This window comes from Mauremys reevesii, linkage group 7 (genome assembly GCF_016161935.1).
Source record: "Mauremys reevesii isolate NIE-2019 linkage group 7, ASM1616193v1, whole genome shotgun sequence".
Taxonomy (NCBI): Eukaryota; Metazoa; Chordata; order Testudines; family Geoemydidae; genus Mauremys; species Mauremys reevesii.
Window position 1 is genome coordinate 43,867,034 of NC_052629.1, and position 15,998 is coordinate 43,883,031.

General features: G+C 42.8%; 1 protein-coding gene and 1 non-coding gene across 8 annotated transcripts in view; one reads left to right on the top strand and one right to left on the bottom strand.

The window, feature by feature from the left end:
- The window catches only part of DNAJC12 (DnaJ heat shock protein family (Hsp40) member C12), a 37,841-nt gene extending 36,835 nt beyond the window's left edge, over positions 1-1,006 (top strand). For all 7 annotated transcript variants that reach the window (XM_039546960.1, XM_039546957.1, XM_039546955.1 and 4 more), the window contains exon 6: positions 633-1,006. In XM_039546960.1, coding sequence (XP_039402894.1) covers positions 633-727 — 95 coding nt within the window. In that variant the 3' untranslated portion in view covers positions 728-1,006. The remainder of the gene's footprint in view (positions 1-632) is intronic.
- Positions 1,007-10,528: 9,522 nt separating this feature from the next.
- On the bottom strand, positions 10,529-10,610 carry TRNAS-UGA. The gene has a single exon. It is a non-coding gene; the product is annotated as a tRNA-Ser (tRNA).
- Between the last annotated feature and the right edge of the window lie 5,388 nt (positions 10,611-15,998).

The following is a 15,998-nucleotide window of genomic DNA, read 5'->3' on the forward strand; positions in this document are numbered from 1 at the left end:
ACTATGAGGCTTTCTTTTCACATCAGTTATGTTTTAGAACTTATTTGGATTGTTAAGCATATTTGAAAGACTTCCTCTGTAACATGCTTGTGGAGTGTCAAAGGGCTCATGTTTTTTGTTTTCCATATATATTGATACACACAAGTTATTTTCATATAGATGAGAACATAAGAATGGCTATACTGGCTCAGACCAGTGGTCCATCTAGCACAGTATCCTGTCTTCTGACAGTGGCCAGTGCTAGATGCTTTAGAGGGAATGAACAGAACAGACTCATTGCCCATATTTGCTCAGTTTGTTAATAGTTTTTGTCCAGATGACACCTTTGTTCTCTCTCTCTCCCCTCCCCCGATCAAGGACTGAAACTTCATGCTAAAGACCTACATTTGACTTATATTTTAGTCACAGTAATCAAGACCTACTTTAGCCTAAGTGGGTGAAGTAATATCTTTTATTGGACCAACTTCTGTTGGTGAGAGAGAGTCCAATAAAAGAGATTACCTTACCCACATTTTTCTCTAATATTCTGGGACTGACATGGCTACAACTACACTATAACTACTTTAGCCTCGTCAGTTTTAAATGTTTCTTTTAATAATTAATTTCCTCTCCCCTTTTTTCTTTTTTCATAGGATTTTTAGATGCAAATTGCTCACTCTTGCATTTCCGCTGGTCAGGTGATGCCCCTTCAGAGCTTCTGAGGAAGTTCAGAAACTATGAAATATAAAATATGAGCCCAAGATATCTGAGAGCATGGAATCATCTGCTCAACAGTGCAGTATTTTTTGTCCATGATTAAAACTTGTTTGTATCTTGTGCCTGTTCACCATTATTTGAATGTTCAATTATGTGGCTTTGTAATACTGATCTGTTATCACACTTTGTATAAGTATTTTAGGTGGAAGAAATTTTGAGAGGGCAAGGCACTATCTTTATTCAGTATTAGCATAAGTAACAATTATATGCATAAAGTGGTCCAGTGTTTTATATCAGTTTCCTGTGTTCTTTTTTAGTATACAACCAGAAGGCTTTTCTGTCCATGTTAAACATATAGAATGTATTGTGCGTATATACTTCTTGCAGGATGTAGAACTCATGGTATTAAAAAATAATCTCCCAAACCTGAATGCCAATGAATTTTAAATATAGCTGCGTGCATTTCTAAATTAGATATTTTGGGCCTGATATTCCATTGCCTGCAGTCATTCAGACCTATGCACAGTGGATGTAAAACAAGTGTAAATAATTGGAGAGTACCGACTTGGTAATGTTTTGCACTGGTGTTACTGACTAAAGTGATAGTGGAAAATCAGGCCCATTAAGTTTTAACATGAGCAACAATTAACATGAAACACTTTGATTATTTGGGCAATGTTGCAAATTTTAAGACTGTATTTATTTATTTTGCATTATTTACTTCCTTGTCATACCCTACCTTTATATAGGATATAATGATAGCAGTAAAATGGATTTGTGGATTGAAGGTGTTTTGTCTGTTGGGTGACTAGCTAACTTTACAGCAACAAAATTAAGTTACTGTAGGATATATACATAAATATTGACTATTCTTTTAATTTCTTGGATCCAGATCATACTCTGGAGTTTCCTGCCTACCATCTCTTCAAATGGGGAGAGTTTTGAGGGGGGCTAAACGGGAGAGAAAGTGTGAAGCCTCCCCCAAACCCATGAATCGTTGGGAGCTTCAGGGAAGGGTAACCCCAGATCAACAGAGACAAAGATGTCTCCTGTATCTGTGCTTGTACAGGGAAACCAGCTATCTCAGTCATCCTGTGGTTAGCAGCTGCCAAGGAAATCTTATCTAAATATTATGATTATTGTATCAGATAATTCTTTGGCCAATAGTTGCAATACAACTGTGGAGTTATTTTTGTGTTATGCAAAATAAAATACCATTAATGCCATTCACATTTTAGCTCTGTAGTCGTGGCACAAATGAAAAAACTTATATGGAACTGGGAACATGCTGATAGTCCCAAAGCTTGTTAGATATAAACGGCAAGTTAATAGTTAAAAAATGTCATCTGATGAACAGATTAAAGCTGAATGCAAATAATGTCATTAAAAATTCCAGTCTCAGTAAAATTAAAGGGTGAGCACAATTGTTTCCTGTTTGCCATTTTGTTCTCAGAATATGATGATAGCTACAGGTTCAATAATAGTAGAAAGTGGCATGGATGACTAATACGGTTATTGAGAAGCTTTAATTTCCTGAAGGCAAACACTGTTACCTTCCACTTTCATATCCATAAATGAGAAACCAAGATTGCTGGGGATGCAGTGAGTGAAGATGTTATAAAGCTGATGCAATGACATAGCAAATGATAAAAGGACTCACAATAAAGGCTTCAGTCAGTTTCAGATGCTGTGATATGCATCAGTTAGTTCTGTGTTGGGTATTATTATTGCTTCTCAGCATCGATACTATCTGTGTCATCAGAGCCATTAAGAGTCTCGCCAGCAGCAGGAGTGCAATAATTTGGCCCATTTCCTCTTCTTCCTTGTTTGTTACCTCTTCTGTGTTGACATGGACCAGACCAGCTGCTCTGTTTTTCCCCTCTCAGTCTCTGGGCTACTGCAGTGGTGACCAATTGGCTGAGTCCTCCTCCCTCCACTGCTTCCTGACATTCCTGGGCCTGATTTTTCATCGCCTTACACCTTGTGTAGCCATTTACCACCACATCAATAACATGTTAATAACTATAGAAGGAGTAAGTCAACAGAGAATCAGGACTGCAATCTGCAAGACTGATGTACTTTGGCATCACTCCATTGAAGTAAATGGAGCTATGTTGATTTTCATTCCCGATGAACTGGCGAGTGGTCTGTAGCAGTCCAGGTGGCAGATTTATAGCACTACTGCAATAGGGGTTCAACTGCAAAGTGTTTGAGCAGTGCCAGCAGGAGCAGGTATAGCATTGTTTTCTCCAAAAATTACAGTACACAACCAATGGCATCTTATTTCCACAAGTAGATGAATAATGGGTAGATTTAGTTGGGCCAAATAGCCTCTTTCTGTGTCAGAGTTGTTAAATAATGAATCAGTAGTTTGAGAAGGCCAGTTTCTTACAGTTGGAGCCTAGAGGGGCTACAGCTCCTTGGATCTAATAATTTCTTCTCGATAGCTTTTTTTTAATAGTATATTTATTTTGGGTAGTACTACCTCTAATTGCTGCCAGGGCTTACCAGACCTCCAGTCCTGCTTGATGTACAATAGGACTATCTGCTCTACAAAGAATGGTTTGCTTACTTATTTGCCAAAACTGCTTCATCAGAGAGTTGCTGTAGAACCCTCAGTCCTAGAGGTAGTTGAAGGAACTTTCTGGAGGGGAATGGGTAGGGTGAGGAAGCTTGGACTCTCTATGCTTATATCTCATCTATGGACACATTTGGCCAGATTCTCCACTGTCTTGCACTTTGTGTCATTATTTACACCTCTGCAAAACAGATGTAAAGACTACCAAGTGAGAATGGTATCATTTTATACTTAACTGCACAAGTGAAAATAATGACAGCAAAAGCAGCAGAGAATCAGCCTAGAGAGGTCTTCAGTTTGCTAAATTGACACATTAACATTATTAAATTCAATTTAGTGGCCCTCTTTAATTGCTTTTTCCATTGCATTTGAATAATCAAAAGTAAAATGAGATTCTTCTTATACTATAGACCTGTGGCGGGGAGCATTTAAATTTGTTCGGCTACAGAAGTACCTGGGTACTCACGTCCCTTTCACTTGTCTGTTGAAGACTTGAAAGGAAAAAAAAATGAGTTACAGGGAGAAAATCTGCACTGAGTACCAATATCTGATGGAATAAACAGGAGAATGTATTAAGACTTCAGCAGTTTTTGTGATGCACGCTGGCTTTCAATATCGTCTTCTGTCCGAGAGAGCTGTTTTTCCCCTCACATTCTCCATAAGCGCCACCAGTGGAAGTGACATGTCAGTGATATTTATTTTAAAACTCTTATCAACCTGATGCTTTCTTTTCAGGTTTATTAAAGCAATGAAACATACCTTTCTGAAATACAGAATGTAAGGTTGTCAGTAGAGAACTGCTCTGTGTGTGTACACACACACACACACACACACACACACATAGTGGAAAATGAGGATTTATAGCAAAGTTTGCCCATAATAAAAAATACAAAAATTGTTTTATTATTTTTGTATGATTACAGTACTACACAAATTACAGTTTTCTCATATGTTCCAGCTGAAATTTTGTGGTTACATAACTCAAAATGACTGAAGGTAGAAACTCTAGCCTTGACTTAATTTATAGTTCTGACAGAAGAAGCAAAATCAATCCAGATATTTGTTTTTAAAATGTTCAGTGAAATATTTTCTATTGGGTTTCTTGCAATACTCACTGTGATTTAGATCCCAGTCCTAGAAAGATTTATGTATGTGCTTAAATTCTTGTAGCATCAGGGCTTTATGCCTGGTCTACACCTAAAAATTAGATCTACCTAGCTACATTGCTCAGGGCTATGAAAAATGTGTCCACCATGATGTAATTATGTTGACCTGACCCTCACTGTAGATGCAGCTAGGTTGATGGAAGAACTCTTCTGTTGACATAGCTATCACCTCTTGGAGAGGGGGGTAACTTACCTCAATGGAAAAACCTCTTCCCTTATAGGAACTGTCCGTGCTATAGTGGCACAGCACTGTAGCTGTCTGCTGTAGCCACTGTAGTGTAGATATAGCCTTAGAATGTTAGGTCGACACAAATAGAAATTGCACAAATAACACCTCAGTAAAGGACATCCAGATGAAGGCCTTATTTAAGGCTCCTGAGTTAAAAGAATGTCTTGGCTGAGGTAAATCTTCCAAATTAAGCTTTGCTTGGCTAAGGCCTCCAGATTTAAAGAGGCATTAATTAAGACTTCCTGGTTTAAGTATATCTTATTTAACAGTTTCTTCTTTACTGCCACTTAAGCAGTTCAGGATCTGTCACTTATGTGTATGTTACTAATATAAAGTAATTTAGAAGCATTAAAACAGTTCTAAAGGGATTTAGCAGCCCTGAGATGCTCTTGAAGAGTTTTATCAGCAGTGAGGCACCTTGATTTCTTTCTTTATCTCTCACGTACACACACACGTGTCATTATTTTAAGGGTGAGGTAAATGCACAAAAAAAATCAATAAACTTGTATGGTAGGATTTCTAAAAGAACAATGAGTCATGTTGCACTTACATTTTATTCTTGTTTTCTTTCTTAATGCACACCTTAATGAATAGTTTGTTAAAATCATTTTGTAAGAGACATAGACTGTGCAATAGAGCTGAGATCACATTGCTTTAAAACACTCTAACTTTTCAATTTGCTAAATTTAGTATGCTTGAGTTCTCAGTGCTGCACTGTTAGTTGTTAAAGTTATACCGTGCATTTAAAAAAAAAAAATCAAAGCTACTGTTACTTGGACCTCACTCTATAGTGAAAGAGACACTATAGTCAGGACTTGTTTACACTACAAAATTAGGTCAACTTAATTAAGGTTGACCTACAGCCACCACAGTAATTCAAACCTCTGTTGGTGTCCCCGCAACCCTGCTGCTGGTGGTGTGTCTTCACCAGGAACACTTGTACCAACTTAAATGGGGCATTGTGGGGAACTGACAGTTGAGTGTGGGACACTGACAGCCACATAGGGATAACAGCGGGATCCCCCCCACCCATCCTGGGTGATAGCCTAAGCTGTGAGTCCAGGGCAGGCTCAGTTTCACAGCACCTAGCCTACCAGCCGTGAAATTGACTTTCTTGTCAGTGTCACGGCTCTAGCTGTGAGCCCCACGCTGCTCTGAGACAGATGCAGCCCTGAAACCAAGTGTGAAAATAACTTAAAGGATTTACTGGTACTCCGGAGTCCTTAGGAGGGAGTGGGGCCTCAACTGGAAGAGGTGTGGCCTCTGTCAGAAGAGGCGGGGCCTTTAAATCCCCAGGCACTTTAAATCAAGATTTAAAGGGCTTGGGACTGGGGCTGTGGTGGCAGCAGCTGGGAGCCCCGGGCACTTTAAATAATCCCCGGAGCTACCAGCTGCAGAGGCCCTTTAAATCACCCCCAGAGCTACCAGCTGCAGAGGTGGCTGGGAGCCCCGGGGGTGAATTAAAGGGCCCCGGGCTCCAGCTGCTGCTACCGCAGCGGAGCCCCAGGCACTTTAAATCACCATCGGAGGGGGCCCTGGCCTCTGGCAGAGCTTTAAAGGGCCCGGGGCTCTGCTGCAGTAGTGGCAGCCAGGAGCCCCATGCCCTTTAAATCACCATCAGAGCCCCACTGTCGCTACCCCAGAGCTCCAATAGCGGGGCTCAGGTGCCAATTTAAAGGGCCCCAGAGGGTAGTTGCAGTGGGAGCCCCAAGCCCTTTAAGTCACCACCTGAGCCGCACTGCTGGAGCCCCGGGGTAGCAGCAGCAGCCGGGGCCTCGGGAGGTGATTTAAAGGGCTCAGGGCTCTGGCTGCCGCTACCACCCCGGGCCCTTTAAATTGTCCCGGAGCCCTGCTGCCGGAGCCCTGGGGTAGCGGCGGCGGTGCTCCGGCGGCAAGTTAAAGGGCCCGGGGCTGTAGCGAGGGCCGAGCCCCCAGCCCTTTAAATTGCCACCAGAGCCCCGCCACCACCACCCCAGGGCTCCGGCATGCTCTGGGGACGATTTAAAGGGCCCGAGGTAGTAGCAACTACTGGCGCCCCAGACCCTTTAAATCGTCCCCAGAGCCCTGGGGAGGTGGTGGCTGGGCTCCAGTGGCTATTTTAAGGGCCGGGGCAGTAGCGGCTGCTGCAGCCCCGGACCGTTTAAATAGCCGCTGGAGCCCCGCTGCCGCTACCCTAGGGCTCTGACAGGCTCCGGGGACGATTTAAAGGGCCTGGGACGGTAGCAGCTACTGGAGCCCCGGACCCTTTAAATCGTCCCCGGACCCTGCCAGAGCCCTGGGGAGGTGGCGACGGGGCTCCGGCAGCTATTTTAAGGGCTGGGGCTGTAGCGGCTGCTGCAGCCCTGGATCCTTTAAATAGCCATGGGAGACCCGCCACTGCTACCCCAGGGATCTGGGGACGATTCAAAGGGCCCAGGGCGGTAACTGCGGCAGGCGCCCCGGGCCCTTTAAATTGCCACTCAAGCCCCGCCGCTGCTTCCCCAGGGCTCCGGCAGCAGGGCTCTGGTGGCAATTTAAAGGGCCCGGGGTGCCAGTCACTGCTGGGAGCCCCAGGCCCTTTAAATGGCTGCCAGGGGAAGCCAATCTGCCCCGGTATGGCGCACTGGCTCTTGCCGGTACACTGTACCAGGGCGTACCAGCTTACTTTCACCTCTGCCTGAAACTGATAAGAATGACAGCCAACAGCCAATGTAAGTAATGAAGTATCTACATGGACACTGCATCACTTTAATTTAGGGTGACCAGATGTCCTGATTTTATAGGGACACTCCTGATTTTGGGGTCTTTTTCTTATATAGGCTCCTATTACACCCCACCCTGTGTCCTGATTTTTCACACCTGCTATCTGGTCACCCTCCTTTAATTACACCAACATAAGCACTACACTTCTTGTGGAGGTGGAGTTATGTCAGTGTAGCAGGCCATTTAGGTGGAAGCAGCATTCTAGTGTAGACACTGATATAATTACTGTAGACCAAGCCTCTGTTTGGGCTGTGGAATTCAAATAAAGGATGTTTTGAACCGTTTGTCTGGGGCTTGGCTACACTTACAAATTTGCAGCGCTGCAGCAGGGTGTGAAAACACACCCTCTCCAGCGCTGCAAATTGTGGCGCTACAAAGCGCCAGTGTAGTCAAAGCCCCAGCGCTGGGAGCCGGGGAAGTGGAGTACGGACAGCGCTGGGAGAGTTTTCTCCCAGCGCTGGCGCTTTGACTACACTTAGCGCTTCAAAGCGCTGCCGCGGCAGCGCTTTGAAATGCAAGTGTAGCCAAAGCCTCGTCTCATAAAATGTCTTCCTTTGATGACTTTAAACACCTGAAAAATCTTGTTGTTTGTTACGCAAATATCAACAGGTTAGTAAGCTCATAGCAGGGTGTGTGCTCCAGAGAATGGAGACACCAGTATTGTTGGAACTCCCCCTGTCATCTTTTTTCTCTCCAAAATGAAATTTTGGCCAAATTCAAGGGCGTTTGCAAAGCATTTGGATTTCAACAGAACTGCATTTTGAAAAACTTGGAAAATGCAAAAAAAAACAGGAGTACTTGTGGCACCTTAAAGACTAACAAATTTATTTAAGCATGAGCTTTCGTGAGCTACAGCTCACTTCTTCGGATGCATAGAATGGAACACACAGACAGGGGATATTTATATATACAGAGAACATGAAAAGGTGGAAGTATGCATGCCAACAGGCAGAGTCTAATCAATTGAGATGAGCTATCGTTAGCAGGAGGAAAAAAACTTTTTGAAGTGATAATTAAGATGGCCCATAGAAGGTGTGAGGAGAACTTAACATAGGGAAATAGATTCAATTGGTGTAATGACCCAACCATTCCCAGTCTTTGTTTAGGCCACAGTTAATAGTATCTAGTTTGCCAACCTGAAGCAAATACTCACCAGCAACCGCACACCATACAACATAAACACTAACCCAGGAACCTATCCTTGCAACAAAGCCCAATGCCAGCTCTGTCCACATATCCATTCAAGTGACACCATCGTAGGACCTAATCACATCAGACACGCCATCAGGGGCTCATACACCTGCACATCTACCAACGTGATATATGCCATCATGTGCCAGCAATGCCCCTCTGCCATGTACATTGGCCAAACCGGACAGTCTCTACGCAAAAGAATAAATGGACACAAATCTGACATCAGGAATCATAACATTCAAAACAGCTGTTCTTTTTGAGTAGGGTTATATGCAGCTGGCAATGTTATAATTATCATAGCAATACACTATAATTATAATTGATTTAATGTTTTTGAATTACTCAACTGTTTTCCAGAGTGCAGTTTACAATGCAGTGTCCGTTCTGTGTGGAAGAAGCCATTGCAGGGTATCGATACACAGTTAGAATAAAGTTCAAAAATTGTTTAGTATACATATAAGATCAGTAGTAATAGATCCTTATAACTACTATCTTTAGGATTATTCAAAAACCAGTGGGAGAACACTTCAACCTCTCTAACCACTCAGTGACAGACTTGAAGGTGGCAATTTTGCAACAAAAAAACTTCAAAAACAGACTCCAAAGAGAAACTGCTGAACTTGAATTAATATGCAAACTAGATACTATTAACTGTGGCCTAAACAAAGACTGGGAATGGTTGGGTCATTACACCAATTGACTCTATTTCCCTATGTTAAGTTCTCCTCACACCTTCTATGGGCCATCTTAATTATCACTTCAAAAAGTTTTTTTCCTCCTGCTAAGGATAGCTCATCTCAATTGATTAGACTCTGCCTGTTGGTATGCATACTTCCACCTTTTCATGTTCTCTGTATGTATAAATATCCCCTGTCTGTGTGTTCCATTCTATGCATCCGAAGAAGTGAGCTGTAGCTCACGAAAGCTCATGCTTAAATAAATTTGTTAGTCTTTAAGGTGCCACAAGTACTCCTGTTTTTTTTGCGGATACAGACTAACACGGCTGCTACTCTGAAACTTGGAAAATGCAGTATCCCCACAGGTTTTCTGTCCAGCTCTAGTGCTCTATCACCCCCAGCTAACATATCCAAGCATAGGTGCCAACTTTCCCCAGTGCCGATGGGCCCCTGCCCCGACCTCACCCTTTCCTTGCCCCCTCCTGCACCCCAACGCCCTGCCCTGAGCCCCCTAGTCCCCTGCCTTGAGCTCCCAGCCACACCCCTCCTGCATCCCAACGCCCTGCCCTGAGACCCCTGCTGCACCCCAACCCCCTACCACACTCCACACACCCCTCCTCCACCCCAATCCCCTGCCTTGAGACCCCTAAGCCCCTGCCTTCAGCTCCCTGCTGGACCCCTCCTGCATCCCAATCCCCTGCCCTGAGCCCCCTCCCGCATCCCATGCCCCTGCTGCACCCCAACCCCCACACATCCCTCCTGCACCCCAATCCCCTGCCCTGAGCCCCCAACCCCCTGCCTTGAACCTTCTGCCACACCCTGCACCCAAACTCCCTGCACTGAGCCCCTGCCGCACCCCTCCCGTACCCCAACCCCCTGTCCGAGCCCTACATTCATGGTCCTGCATGCAATTTCCCCACCCAGATGTGGCCCTCTGGCTAAAAAGTGTGCCCACCCCGGATTTAGATCCATGGTCATCAAGGTAGCCAAGTTGTGACCAGCTCATACTTAGCACCCGGCTTGATGGCACCCTTCCTCTCCATCTGGGGCAGCATTTCAGCTTCCTTCCATTGTTTACTTAATTTTAATATTTGTAAACCCCTTAATTGAGGGCAGCAGGCGGGTGGAGGAGTTGGGGCAGTGCTAAAATCTGAGTAGCGATCCGCCACTTACCTGTTGATACAAAATCCTATTCAGCTACGGGAAAGGGTTTTAAATGAAAAGAAAATTTTGACCCCTTCAGTTCCGCAGCGAGCAGGGTTCGAACCTGCGCGGGGAGACCCCATTGGATTTCAAGTCCAACGCCTTAACCACTCGGCCATCGCTGCTGTTGAAAACACAGTGCGCCAGTACGGTACTTTACCAACAAGAGCTTTGCCTGAGGCTTCCTCCTTCCGTTTCTCGTGCGCCACTGACGAATGAGAGACGCGCCACGCCCCCTTCCCACAGCCAAAGAGGAGCGGGCCCTATAGCCGCCCCCGCCCAGAGTTGGAGACAGAGCGGCCTAGGACTTTTTCTTCTTTTTCTCGTGCTTTGCTGTTGGCCTGGCCGAGCAGAGAGCTGGGTGCAGCTGCTCCGCGGCAGGCTGTGGGAGCAGGGGGCCATGGCTAAAGGGGGGGACGCGGCCGAGGAAGAGCCGAGCACAGAGGAACCGCAAAAACGAAAGCTGCCCGCCCGCCTCGTGCTGCAGCTCGGCCCCGGAGCTGTTACGAGTGGGTCTGACACAGACACAAACACCTGCCCGGCTGCCCCCAACAGCCTCGCAACGCACCACTATCCCAGAAGAACCTCCCCACCACAACTACACCCACAGCCCCGAGCACTACACTGCTCACCGCCCTCCCCCTCAACGCAATTACAGCCCCCACCGCTACACGTGTCACAGCCCCTTTCCCTCAGCCCGGCTACACCCCCACCCTAGCACAGTTACAGCCCCCACCACTACACGTGTCACAGCCCCTTTTCCTCAGCCCGGCTACACCCCCTCCCCTAGCACAGTTACAGCCCCCACCACTACACCTGTCACAGCCCCTTTCCCTGAGCACAGCTACATCCCCTCCCCTAGCACAGTTACAGCCCCCACCACTACACCTGTCACAGCCCCTTTCCCTCAGCACTGTTTTTTCCCCCTAACACAGTTACAGTCCCCACAGCTACACCTGTCACAGCCCCTTTCCCTCAACACTAACCCCACACACTGCTACACCCTTACAGCACCTTTACCTCAGCACAGCTACACCCCACAGCACTACACCTATCACAGCCTCTGTCCCCCAACATAACTACACCCCCACAGCCTCTTTCCCACAGCATAGCTACACCCCCATAGCTTCTAGCACAGCAACACCTATCACAGCTCCCTCTCCCACCAACACAACTACACCCATCATAGCCTGCTGTCCCCTAGGAACACTTAACCTTCATACAACTACATCCCCACACTGTCTTGATACCCCCCATCAGCTCTCTCACGCTACTCCTGTCTAACTGAAAAATCGCTGCTCCCCAGAGCCACCATTCCCACAACTCCACCTCCCCACTCCATTCAATCACAACAGCCTCCCACAACTATAGGCCCCCACACAACTACAACTACATGACAACTACAACACTCACAGCACCCCTTACGTTTTCCTCACCACCACCACCCCCAACCTAAAGATACTGACCTTCTTTGGAAATTGCTTTGAGTTGTATGGATGAAAGGCCTATATAAGAAGTAGCTAGGCTTTATTATTATTATTTATTATTGCAGCATTCCTACGACTACATCACAGTTACTAAACTGCACTCCTTGCTACAACTAACATCGTGCGTCACAAAACCCCTGCCATAAGTATAGTACACCATCACAAACAACAATTTGCACCCATCTACCACAATTGTTGCTTAACTACCCACCTGCAATCACACAACATCTTACATAGGTGACAGCCAAAATGAAGTTTATTTCTCATTTTCTTTTTAATCAAGTAGTAATTGTAAACCAGGATGTGTCTAATGGCTTTTGTGAAAATATTTTTTTGTTTTGTTTTTATTTTCATTAAAATGTTCAATTGGCACAAGAGTCATTCCCAGTACTGTCTGTCAATAACCATCCAGGCAACAAAGTAAGGAATCTTATGATTTAAATACTTATTTCACTACATGTAAAACAAGATTTGCATTTTATACTGCTGTATTCTGTGTTTATAGGTCTACCTGTTTTTACTGTTGAAAATATAAATGGTACAGGTAACTCTGTTCCCTTGCAGAGTAACCCAAGTAAATTGTGTTTGAATATTAGCGTTTTAGCCAATTTAAGAATAATAAGCACTTAGTTCTAAGTGTCTAGATTTATTGAGGTTAAGACATGGCAAGAGAAAGATTCTAATATATAAGGTACATGTCTGTTTGGAGATGTACTCATTTTTGCAATGGCTCTTCCTTAATTATTTTCTGATTCTTAATTTTTTTCTAAAATAATCTCAGCTATTACATGACTGCTAAATGTGGATTAACACACTTTTGACATTTTTAGATCCAAGTATGTTGATTTAATCTCTTTTATAACATAGTTGATATGATAAATTTACTTGGCCTTTTATACACCTTGCAATGGGTAATACATTCTTTTTTACTTTCACCTTTTCTGGCATGTTTATATATACTATGAGATGGTGAAATTTAATCTTATCTTCCTTCCCAGTTGTTCCTATATTTTTTTCTTGCTTCTTCAACTCCAGCAAAAGTAGTGCTGATTAATTAGTTATCTTTTTTTTTCATTCCTAAGAACTATCTGTCAAGAAGTCTTTTGAATGATCACACACTCTTCTCAGAAACAAAAATATTAGTGGATTAATAAAGCTGTTAAAGTAGCCTAATAAACATATCTTTAAGAAGGTTCTCTGGGAACCTTGAATGGAGGAAAAAAATGAACTAAAAAGGAAGAGAGACATTAAAATGCACATATCCTTTTAATATCATTTAAACTATTAAAATCAAATTTCATTTTAGAGTATTTCAGAAATGAAATTATTTATTAAGCTTTTGTTTTTGACATTTATTATTTTAAATTGTCAAATAACATGTTTGGAATCATTATTCTGATGTCCCTCAATCATTAGTGTGAGTAAGTTGGAGTATGTTTTTGAATCTTTGCTATGCTCTTAGAATCCAATCCTGCATTATTGAAGTAAATGTGAGTTTTGTCATTGATTTAAGTGGGAGCAGGACTGGGCCCTAAATGGGCTACTAAGGGCTTGTCTACCCTTACTGCAGGATCAAGGTGCAGCAGCGATACATCGGCAATCGATTTAGTGGATCTAGTAAAGACCCACTAAATCGACCACAGATCTCTCTCCTGTTGACTCCTGTACTTCACCTGAACAAGAAGCGCAAGGGGAGTCGACAGGAGAGCGTCTCCAGTCGACATAGTGTAGTGTGGACCCCGCGGTAAGTAGATCTAAGTACATCAACTTCAGCTATGTTATTCAGGTAGCTGAAGTTGCATAACTTAGATCTCCCCCCCTTAGTGTAGACAAGGCTTAACTATTTGAAAAACAGCTATGGACTCTTAATTGCATGGGGCATCACATGGCAGATAAAACTTCAGTTATCTTCTTAGAGCAGTGGTATGAGGGATTGGGAATGATGTAGAGATTTAGTTGTATGTGTCAGGTTATTTTTCCCCAGATGTATTAGCATGTTATCGGGTTGGATCTCATTTTTCCTTCTGCCCATGTTTCTTCTTTCTCTACAGTACGTCCCTTTGACTTATTTTGTTGTCTTCATTGGTGTTCACAACTCCTCCCAATTTAATATTTTTTGAAGAATTCATTACTGTGCTGTTTACTCTCAGTTTTGGATAATTAATGAATAGACCTAATAGAGGTCTTTGGCAGTACCTTACTAGGAATTTCACCCAGCTTAATATGTTGCCATTTATCATAGTCTTTGTTTAGTTCTTCAGCTAGGTTTTCCTTCCACATGCACATGCTCATATCCAAGGTGCTTTAGATTACCTTTACTAAAATCCATATGTACTATAGTTTCTGCTTTCTGGGGTATCTGTGTAAGTCTGTTATAATAATGTGTTTGTCAGGATTCTTTATAAATCCACATTGTTCATTGCTCATTGTTTTACATATATTAGAAAAAGGGAAAAACCTATTATTATATCAAACTCTTATGTGAGGGTTTGTATCTACTACATGCTCAACCTGGCAAAGAAGGAGCAGAAAGCCTGCATGAGGCACAAGTAAGAGAATCAGCCCTATCCTGAAAAAAACTGCCTGAAGTTACCAAGGCCATCCAGATGGAGCTTGTTAAGGAAGAGGGATACACACTGTTAGACCACATCATCTAATGAGGAAACAAATAACTTCTCAGCTATGAACATGAAAAGGACTTGGTTTCTACAGCTAGGATCCAAGAAGAACTATTTACTCTCTGAAGTAAGGAACCAACTTTGTTTAATTTTTCCAAGAACATGGAGCTAAGCTGTTTGCTTCCTCATGTAAGGGATCTACTTTTAAGTTTATTTTCTCTGAAGAGAAGAAACTATTGTTTAAATCTCATAGGCATAAAAGACTTTCTATTAGATACTTTAAAACAAAGGGCTGATTTTATTATTCAAAGCTAGAAGAGCCTGTGTTGTGTGGCTAGGAATTAAAGCTCTGGCCCATGTAATAATACCCTAAAAGTAGAAGGCAATGGAGGGTCTGCTCATGAAACAAACTCTGACACTCGAGATTACATAATGACTTCTAGGTTTGTGCAATGAAGAGCTAGCCAAATTATGTGGTCATCTGATGAGTCTTGCATGTTATTTGTAAGAATTCAGTTTATCTGAAAAACATAATTGATAAGATTAAAAAAACTTTGTGTTTTGCCAAATATAGAAGATTGTGTGTGAAGAAAACTCCTTTCTCATCCACATGAAGTATATAAAGTTTGCTTTCCCTTTCATCGATATGGACTACATTGTTCTCTTGATGCCTGTTCTTGTTCCCATTGAACAAAAAGGCAGAACTCCCATTTACTTCACTGGGATTCAGATTGTGTCTTCAGAATAATTAAATGTTTCATGTATCCATACCTTTTAAAATCCTACTAAATTATTTCATTTAATAGTTTAAATCAAATGGTCCTATTTTTTGGATGTGAAAACAAATATTTTTGTGCATTTTTACTATGATTAAAGAAGCACTCAAATACTACGAAGCTGGACATGGTGGAGAAATCTAGATAGTATTTTCTTACAATATTTTATGACAGGAAAGATCATATTTTAATACAGGTCTGCGTTGGTGTACACAGTGCTTTTTAGAATGCTTGTCTAAGACATGGTAATTTCCCTAGTAATGAGATGTACAGTAGATTACCCCAAGTTTAATATCTAAGCTGTCAAAAGATATTAAAGGTGATTAACCATTCTGTAGATTGCTAAATTTTATTCTTCTAATGCTCGAGCTTTTTTTTTTTTAAAAAAAACTGTATAAGGGACAAATGCAAGAAATGATCAGAAACCACTACATTTTCTTACTATTTTTACCTGGTTTTCATTACAAGTGAAAATTATTCTGATTGTATAATTCTACAGTAGAACCTCAGAGTTACGAACACCAGAGTTATGAACTGACCAGTCAATCACACATCTCATTTGGAACTGGAAGTACACAATCAGGCAGCAGCAGAGACCAAAAAATAATAATAAAAAAAGCATGTACAGTATC